Raw genomic sequence first — 10,000 nt, 5'->3', positions numbered from 1 at the left:
TTAAAGACAAAAGTGTCCTTGTGTGTCCCAGGAAACTACGACTTCTAAAGCTCTTTGTATTCCTTTTAAATAAAGTAATAAACCATCCTTCTCTCTACCAGCCAAACAAGAATTAAGTAGAATGTGTGCTGGACATTGCATCTTTCTATCTACCCTTTCTTCACATCGTCATCACAACTCTGCTTTCCCCATTGGAAGGGCTGAGGACATCTAAGCTTATGTGTCTAGCCCTGCCATCAATCCTAATATGAATCCTAATGCAAATCAATGCTGGCATTTTTTATCATTTCTTTCATTCCAGAGTTCAGACAATTGTCGGTAGTTTCGGCCTCTTTGAGTGACTAATTCAGCTCAGCCTTGGTACCTATGCGTCTATCTGTCAACTCACAATGATATATAATAGATAGTTTTGGCCACAAGATCCCATTTTCATATCACAACAGGACTGACGCTAGACTCCTTTTACCCTACGAGAACTCAAAGACTCTTGTGTATTGTGAATCAAACTCATCTTTCTGGGTTTTGGACATCACCCAAGATTTGCCTGCATGAACCTGCTTGCTTGTTGTATGCCCATATTAAAGTAAGACAACTAACTCTGGCAAGTGGTTCTGTTTTACAACCAACAGATATTAAGAATTGTACAAGTCAGTAAGTTATCATATCACCCTTACCCCTCTCTTGACTTTTTGTGTTTTCTTTCTAAAACTTCTTAAATTAAAGTACTCCACTAGAACTACACACACACACACACACACACACACACACACTTATCAAGTTCACCTTAATTCACTGCTACCAATCTAATAGACTCCATACATCACAAGACTGAATATTGACAGGTAAGCTGATTAAGCAAGTATTCTAACACAGCCCCAAGTCGCCCCTGTACCCTCCCCCCGGCATGGCCCACAAAGGTCTAAGGTTTTATCCCTGTAATATTGGTATAGTTGTATGGCACCTCACTGTCTTTCTTCATACTGGTTACAGTGCGTAGGAAGACCTCCATCTCTACTCAGTACTCTCAGTGTTTACGCACGAAACTGTGGACTGAACGCCGCTTTACAGCTCTTGACGGAATTCATCACTATTGTCAGATCAAGGTAACTTTGTCATGTCTTTTCTTCTTTCTGACAGCAGGACCATCAACATGGGAAGTGTTGGCTACGTCTAAAAGGGCAGGATGATATCCATGTGTATGTGGCGCATGTGTGCCTTCAGGTTCCCCTTGGTGGCTGATCGGTGGGGGCAGTAGGGGCACTTGAAGGGCTTCTCCCCGGTGTGAGTGCGTACATGTCGCTCCATGTCCAGCTTGCTCCTAAAGCCTTTGGGACACAAGGGGCAGAAGAAGCGTATGGGGGGCCGCATACCCTGCTGCATCCCGGGAGGTGCCAGCATGGAGGTATCCAGCTCTAGGGGCAATGATGATGACTGGCTCAGACTGCAGGCCATCCCTGAGCTGTTTACTGGGAGGACCTGAGACAGGGCGTTTGCGGCAGTTTGCTCGAGTAGTTCCTCTGAGCATCGGTTGGTGCCCTCCAGTATCTCCAGCAGCTGCCCACACACCATGCCTGGTGGTCCCTACAGAAGAGAACAAAGCTAGTCACTCTCGTGTCTCCCTCTAGCTGATGCTGCAACAAAGGTCTCTGAAATCTTGCAAGGACACGAGGTGGTGGCGAGTCTCTATGGCGGTGGCGAGTCTTTGTGTTGGTGGTATTCATCAAGCATTATTCTCTTTGGTTATATCGGGAAGTCCTTCTCATTGTGGACGTTCTTGATGTGAGCCTTCATGTTGCCCTTCTGGGCCATGGCGCGGTCACAGTAAGGGCACTGAAAGGGCTTCTCGCCCGTGTGGGTCCGCATGTGCCGACTCAAGTCTGCTTGGCTGCGGAAATTCTTGAGACACATGATGCACTGCTTCTTCAAAATGACAAGCTTCAGGCTCCTCCCATCATCTTCCACATACCACTTGGGCCCATCATCCTGCAGAGAAAACCGCAGTCTCAGCACCACTCATCATCGAAGGCTTAGCGTCAGGTCTTGAAAAGTTACCAGTCTATAGTGTTTGCACACCCATGGTGACATGCTTTCCTTAGACTCGTGTTTGATGCTTTTGGGCAAGGCTAAAACAAACAATGCATTGGACATTCTTGCAAAACAATGACCCAACAATAAGAGTAAATATCTCGGTCTTTGCATCAAGGCCCAACGGAGATATCACTGCAGCGACGATAGGCAGCCCGCAAACTACCGCGTCTATGCACACAAAATCCCGCCTCTTACCACCTTCCTTCCCTTTACCAACGGCTGCAGCAGATTCCCTTAAACCAACTCAGGCAACACTGACCTCCCATTCCACCCAACAGCTCCCAAAAAGAAGCATCAGCAATAAGATCAGAACAAGTGAGTAACCATCACTCGGAATCATTTCATATCCCAGCGGAGCTCATGAACACCACCAGTACGTCTCATTTCTTACAGGGGATTGTTTCTCACACCTTAAGGTTGAGCAAATGTTCGTAGTAGAGCTGGTGACATAATATATGACGGTAGGGAGAGTTACTACAGTGTAAACAACAGAGAGCCGCCACCCATAGGTGTCCACAGAGGGACCACAGGACAGACCAGACGGGAAGCACCCCACACCACACTTGCACCGCACCTGACAGTCTGTTGGGTCACCTCACACATGACCAACCAGTCTTACATTTTTTTTATCATGTCACTATTTATATGTGAATACCAAAATAAAGAGATAGGAATCAGTGAAGTGAAATCCTATCAAACAACTTCCATCGGTTGTCCTTTGTCAGGTAGACTGAATAAACTGAGTCAATTTTCAACTCCAGATAACAAAAGGAAATTATTGAAGTGTAAGGTATGCATCATGTGGACTGCAATGAGGATACAAATTATCTATACATGTGTGCAAATTCTTTATCATGTGACACACTTCTGAAAACTTAAGATGACACAACAAACTGTCAAGCCCAGCACAAATAGCACCAAAGAAAAGATTCTAGATTAATGAGGAACATCACGGCCAGCACCACCCACTCACTCGCTCGCTCGCTCACTTTGTATTAGTCGCCAATGGGCCGTCAAGAGCTGGAGTAGTGAGTGGTGCCAGCGGTCACCCTCCACCAAGTATATGAATGAAATAGGAAAACTAGCAAGACTCCTTATAACACAATGATGAAATATTATCCAAAACACACATGAATGACTGATAGTTTTGTTAGGCTCAATTGACAAGTTATAAGGAGACATTACTTGAAAATAGGAATACAACCCATGGGAAGAAGCAAGGACTGTCACATATTGACCGAAAACAAGACTCTAAGTGATATACTCTTGCAATGCTATTAAACTGATCTTAAGTGAAGGTCATACACACCAGGGGCACGAACCTTGCTCCTTCCCTCTGAGGAAACAACAAACTGAGACAGCACCTCCCAGGCCAAGTCCACGCTCACAACAATGCCCATTACATAAGATGAATAAATAAATGGATGAATAAAAAGCAGTAAATTGTTTTCATAGACTAGAGAAAAGACCTCTGATTTCACCGCCCATCACCTCAAAATAAGAGCAGGCGTATGAATTTATATCACCTACCACTCAATTACTATCTGTGACCTGCCAAGAAAGTCACAATGCACAAATAAAAAATAATTACCCACCAAAATCAAAGAAGTAGGTCTCAAAACTACTCCCTAATCCCCTACTCCTTCCCTCCCACACTGGTCAGTCTACCTCCCCAAGTGTTGTGAGCCGAGGGCCTGACCCGGAGGTGCTCTCTTAGTAACACAAAGGTCCACACTCACCCCTTGAGGTTGCTGGCCGGATGGGAGGTCCCCTGCGAAGCCTTCGGGAGGGAAGCTGCTGGAGTCTCCCTCTTCCCATGGGTGATCCCCCTGCATGAGGAAAAAGTGGCTCATTTCAAAGTAATAAATGAATGAATGAATAAAAAAAAGTTGACTGATATACACGAAAGCTCTGGGTTCCCTCAACGTTACCTATCACCTTGCTAAGAGAACCTAAGCCAGCAAGGCTCTTAATATCCCAAAAGTGCCTTCTGACCCCCAACTACTTGAGGGAAAAGTCTGACACGTCTCAACAAAGGAAAACTAACACGAAACTACCCCCCAAAAATTAAATACTCTCATATCTAAGGACATAATGATAAGTTGAAATCCTGAATGAAGTGTCACATAAAATATCAAACTGAGAAAGTGTCAAAAAAAGTGTCTAAAAATCAAAACCTTAGGAGAGAGATCGACAAAGATGGACAGTCACACTCACCCCCTGTTGTAAGGAGGGACCCGCATAGGAGCCACTGCCGTAGTTCTCTGGGTCGTGTTCGGACTTGGAGACCTCGGAGCCATAGTCGCCGGTGTCACCCTCATTGATGGAGCCCCCCTCGTAGTTGTTGTCCCGCCTGTACCCGTCCTCTAGGTCATCCGCCTCCTCCATCTCCACCTTGACCATGGGCGGCGGGTCAATGGAGTCATGCGAGGAGTCCTGACCCTGACCCGTGGATGTGTGTTGTGGCCCGCCCGGTCCCGCCCCCGCCCCCGGCCCCGACGTGGACGAGTTTTTGACGGGGCTGGAGGCTGGCGGGGGCGAGACCGGCCGGAGGGTCTGTGAGGTGGAGGAGGAGGAGTCTTCGTGCCGTCTCCTCTTGGGCGGCGGGCTTTCTCTCCTGTCGTCTTGGAGGTGCTGCTTCTTGCTCTTGGTGGGGTCCTCGTCGGGCACTGCCAGGCCCTTGATACGGAGGCACTCGGCTGTCTTGAGGAGGGATGCGAGGTCGTTCTGGTTCACATTCACCTCCCCCAGGTACATATAGTCGAGTAGTGCGTCCATGTCCTGACTGCGCACATCTTTGAGCACTATAACGGGTGATTTGCATGGTGTCCGTTCAAATATTTCACTAAAGTATTCACTGCATGTGCTCATAACCAGTTTGTGCACTGGATAGAACTTGCCTTCCACCGCGATCGTGGCATCTGTGTAGTTGGCCTGCAGAGGGGAGGACAAAGAGCATAGCCTTAATGACCTAAAACATGAGAATGAAACAAGTAACTTTTCCTGTTCCTCATCCTCATCTGCTTAATATCAGATTTTCCCATAAGCTCTCCTGATGCTAACATATTTAAAACCTGATAAATTGGCCTGGTGGTATGGGACTCAGTGACCTATAAAAAAATAAGTGAGAAGTAATTCCCAATGAAGCTAACCTATTATTTAAGACTTCGATAGCTACCCAGGAACATATGAATACTAAACCATAAAATAAAATATCCAGGGAAGGTGCTATGAAATTTTATGATATATATTAAACAATGAAGTCCAACATTTAAAGGGTAGAGAGGAAAAAGTATCGATAAAACACAACCCACTCTATTGATATATAAGCATCTTTCAATAGTCAACCTAACATTTTTTTATGGAAACAATAATAACTTCTTGACACCCTTCAGCCAACAAAGCAATATATTAAGCAAGGAAGGCAAGGGAGGGAAATCAACAGAGCAGGAGAGAGGGGAGTGATAGCCAAATAAAGCAGATGATAAGGTGATGCAAGAATGTGCCAAATAAAGAACAAAACATACATGAGTACATCCTTTGTGCTGTAAGAAGGAAAAACAAGAGACTTTCATGAGAAGTACCCAACAGACTGGGGTAAAAGCCTGTCTCTTGTCACAGTCCATTCCTAGAGGCTGATATGTTTGGTTGAGGAATAAATACAACCCCACAGAAAGCAGTAGTAGTTAGTGGTGGTAGGAGAAGTAGTATTAGTAATAGTGGTGGTGGTAGTGGTAGTAGTAGTAGTAGTAGTAGTAGTAGTAGTAATAGCAGTAGTATCAGTAGTAGTAGTAGTAGTAGTAATAGCAGTAGTATAGTAGTAGTAGTAGTAGTAGTAGTAGTAATAGCAGTAGTATAGTAGTAGTAGTAGTAGTAGTAGTAGTAGTAGTAGTAGTAGTAGTAGTAACTTAGAAAATGTTGTATCCATGTATAACCATCCCACTGAGTTTGGCCCTGAAAAAAATTCTTCCCTGAACTTGACTTACTGGTTTTCTTTTCAGCATCAGCATTCCAGCGCAAAAAAATATCAAACCCAATGTAAAAAAAGTTAATCTTGACTAACATGATCAAAATAATCCATGACATTAGTTACAGTCAACTAGGAGAAAGTTTCATGATGGAAATTAAATGATTAGATGAAAATTGAGAGAGAGAGAGAGAGAGAGAGAGAGAGAGAGAGAGAGAGAGAGAGAGAGAGAGAAAATGGAGGAAGACAATGGAGGGAGGGGCTGAGGAGTGGTGGAGAGAGAGAGAGGAAGGAGGGAAGATTGCTGGAGGAGGAGGAGGGGAGAGGAGGAGGAGGAAGGAGCCGGGAGGAAATGGGTGGTAGGGGAGGAGAGAGTTGAGAGGCAAGGAGAGAGTTGGGAGGAAGGGAAGGAGGGAGGGAGTGGGGGAGGGAGGGAGGGAGAGCGGTAGAGAGAGCCGGGAGAGAGTTGGTAGGGAAGAGGAAGGAGAGAGCTGGATACCTCATTATCTTGTCAACCAAAGTATATTTAATGTATCCTCCCAGAGTACATCTTTCCCACTATTTTGCCTGTATTTTGTCCCTATGGAAGGAGAAAAAATGGGCAACAGGTTCATAATCTTGAGGCTTCTTTACCATCCAGCCAATTCCCTGGAAAAAGTTCCTATCCCAGCCAGATGACCCAGAAGAATTTCCTGAGCCTCAACACTATAATTTACACTATATATTTTAGACAGAAATATACCTTCACCAATGACAGAAAAGGGTGTAAAGAAGAGGATGTAAGGGATAAGGAAAAGCAGCTGATCTTCCTTATCTACAATGCATTCCTACATTATAAACTTTACAGATATAAATATGCTGAGAAATAAATATATCAAGTCAACTTAGTACAAGCAAGAAAATAATGTTATAAGAGGTGAAAGAACATCATTTATTACCTAACCTACACTAAAGTTTGATATAATTCAGTGATATGAAACTATGTGCATATTAGAATGAGTTAGAAATGCAAAATATTCTACAATGCACTCCTACAGCATACATCAGATACACAATGATATATATAATCATTATTAAACAGAAAACCATGTTAGCTCAGAGCAAGCAGTGAGGAAAAAAATAACAAAAAAACGCATACTTTACCTTCTCTCTTAGAACCCTGAGGATGTCGAAGAAGGTAGTTTTGTGGTTATTCCACTTTAGACTTAACAAACCGTCCTCCATAATGACATCTGTAAGCACCCCAAGAAAACAAACTTTAGTATAATGAGTCACACATTGAGTTCTTGAGTCTCTGCCTCATTACAATTTGAAACTTAATTTCCTGCATCAAACAAAAAGCAGCCCAACAGTCCCAGCTGACTACCTCACAACTTTCTCTTATATTATCCAAATACTGGTTATATTAAGGCTTCATAGCTGTCGTCTGGCCAGTCAAATTCCTTCAGTATTTCCTGGTCAGCAAGGATGGAGAAAAAGTACTCACATATATAGCCCCTTTCTCCATTCAGCCTATCAATATCAATCCAAGGCAATATCCAATTGTATTATTTTTTTAGTATGCTTTAAGTTACATAAATAAATTATATTACACACTAGTACTGATTATCTATGCCATACCTGTTCAAAGAGGCATTAGTCATCTTTACCTTACACTAACACTACTGCAAAAACTTATTATTTACCTAATATTCACCTCCAGCATCATCAACCTACTAATAAGGCACTGAGGGATAGCAGACACCACTAAAATATTACTTCAGCATTTATGTGGACTGAAAAAATAATCTAACAGAAAAGTAAAAAAAATTAAGTACGTATCTGAGGTTATAATCACACGCATATGTACCAGCCACTCAGGTGCAAAGAAAAGCTTATTTAACCTGTCAATTACCTGCAAGACTTAATCAAGCAAATCAGGTAAGCGAGACAACACCAAAGGAGCATAAAAAAATAAATAAGTACCTCAGAAAAGTAACAAAAGAAATTAAGTATCTTTGGTTATAATCACACGCGTATGTACCGGCCACTCAGGTGCAAAGAGGAGCTTATTTAACCTGTCAATTACCTGCAAGACTTAATCAAGCAAATCAGGTAAGCGAGACACCACCAAGGGAGCATAAAAAATAAGTACCTCAGGTTTGGCCGCTCTTCCAGGAATCCCGCAACACTCCACCGAGCACACGCAACACACACTCAACACACACAACACAAACCCAATGCCCACCCGTTCTGTCATGCACTAGGGAAGCTCTATAATGATGCTTTTCAAAGGTCAATGACCCACTTGCACGTGTCACTCATTCACAGAGGCAAGAAAACACTGCACCCATCCCTCACGCCTCCCGCCACCAGCTATCAAAGGGCAAGGCGCCGTGGTCCTTATCACAAGAATTCCTCCCTTTTCAGCAGCCCAGCACGGCCACTGAGGGAGAGTTCGTACGTTCGGAATGCGGGAGATCGCGAGGGCGAGTGAGAGAAAGAGGAGTGAGAGCGAGAGAGAGGCGGGGGAGGGGAAAGTGGGCCATGAGAGAGCGAGGCGGCACAGGTAGTAGTGAGTGGGCCAGCCATTTCCGTAAGAAGAACCTGCTCTCACACGGCTATTTCTCCCTGTCCACGCCCTGTCCCGCCCCTTACACCTGCCTGCACCACCGCCATGCATGCCCCCACGCCCTCATCACCAGTTACTCACCACCACCTTCCTGACAACACCGTGAAACACAAAAAACGCAGACATTAGCAAAGTTGGTCACTGAGACACGGACGCCATGATACAGGTCGCGGCCCACTTCCCGCTCTCACCCACCTCTCCCTCGCCCTCTCCCTGCCCCGCCGCCCTCCCACTCACGCACACGGAGCCAACACACACTCAACTCAACACCACGCAACACATATCCCTCCGTGCAACACTAGTAACAGAGAAAAACGCGTACCTTGACGTGGCTTTCTTCGGCTAGTCTTACCGCCTCGACCCTCCCAGCAGCATCCCTCGCCCTCCTCCCTCTCCTCATCTCTCTTCTCTCCCTCCCTCAGCATCGCCAGGCCCTCACACAAACCCTCAATCACGCCCCCGGCAATGCAAAACACCTCCTCCCGTTAAGGCCCGCGTACGGTATTGGTAACAGGAAAAAAAATATACTTACTGGCGTCAGCGTGGCCCCATCACAGCGCCGCCCTGCTCATCACTACGTAGTTGAGCGACGCCGTGCGAGAGGGCGCAGCGGTGGCGCAGGTGGAGGCGCACCACGTCACGGCCCGCGGGGTTCGAATCCCTGATATTGGATGACACGCACCTCCTCCTCCTCCTCCTCCTCCGCCTCCTCCTCCTGATCGTCCTTTCCTCCTCCTCCCCCTCCTCTCCTCCTCCTCCTTCTCTTCCTCGTTTTTCCTACTGTAGCTTCCCTCCCTCATTTTTCTTTTCCTTCACCTCCTTTCTAAAATAAATAAATAATATAAAAAAAATCCTCCTCCTCCTCCCCCTTTTCCTTCTCTTCCTCGTCTTTCCTACTGTAGCTTCCCTCCCTCATTCTTATATTCCTTCACCCCCTTTCTAAAAAATAAATAGAATATGATGAGAAAAATCCTCCTCCTCCTCCTCCTCCTCTTCCTTCTCACCCTCCTCCTCCTTCTCCTCCTTCTCCTTCCTCTCTGGATAGCCCACCAACTTTCCCCCTCTTGCTGTTTCATCTTTCCTACACTACCTTCCTTTCCTTCTTTCCCCTATCATAAAAAAAATATATAAATAAAAGAAAATATAAAAATAAACTTATCCTTTTCCTCCTCCTCCACCTCCTCCTCCATATAGCTCCAGTATCATTGTTGAGGTTGGTTAAGGGCTTGCTATTCAATTTACGAGGTCCCGGGGTCAGATTCTGTAATATCGGATAACACGCACCTTCTCCTCCTCCTCAATCTTCTCCTCCTGGACCAGCAGTGTAATTATCA

The 10,000-nt window shown here is 45.2% G+C and overlaps 1 protein-coding gene across 17 annotated transcripts in view; it reads right to left on the bottom strand.

The window, feature by feature from the left end:
- Positions 1 to 9,277, bottom strand: part of LOC126983360 (protein tramtrack, beta isoform-like) — a 76,948-nt gene extending 67,671 nt beyond the window's left edge. For 13 of the 17 annotated variants that reach the window (XR_007735809.1, XR_007735812.1, XR_007735811.1 and 10 more), the window contains exons 1-4: positions 8,989 to 9,106; positions 7,199 to 7,287; positions 4,306 to 5,022; positions 3,828 to 3,917 (exon numbers count right to left, since the gene is read on the bottom strand). Coding sequence is in view for 14 of the 17 variants with exons in the window: in XM_050836088.1 (XP_050692045.1) it covers positions 3,828 to 3,917; positions 4,306 to 5,022; positions 7,199 to 7,287; positions 8,989 to 9,091 (999 nt within the window). In the remaining 3 variants the exon portion in view is untranslated. Of the gene's footprint in view, positions 1,582 to 3,827; positions 3,918 to 4,305; positions 5,023 to 7,198; positions 7,288 to 8,189; positions 8,627 to 8,747; positions 8,819 to 8,988; positions 9,107 to 9,198 lie in introns of those variants that run through there. The other 4 variants (XM_050836097.1, XM_050836089.1, XM_050836091.1 and 1 more) reach the window with 4 other exon arrangements.
- Positions 9,278 to 10,000: the final 723 nt, after the last annotated feature.

Source organism: Eriocheir sinensis, chromosome 53 (assembly GCF_024679095.1).
Source record: "Eriocheir sinensis breed Jianghai 21 chromosome 53, ASM2467909v1, whole genome shotgun sequence".
NCBI classification, from domain to species: Eukaryota; Metazoa; Arthropoda; class Malacostraca; order Decapoda; family Varunidae; genus Eriocheir; species Eriocheir sinensis.
Note: the sequence above shows the minus strand (reverse complement) of the source record. Positions and strands in the feature narration are given on the sequence as shown.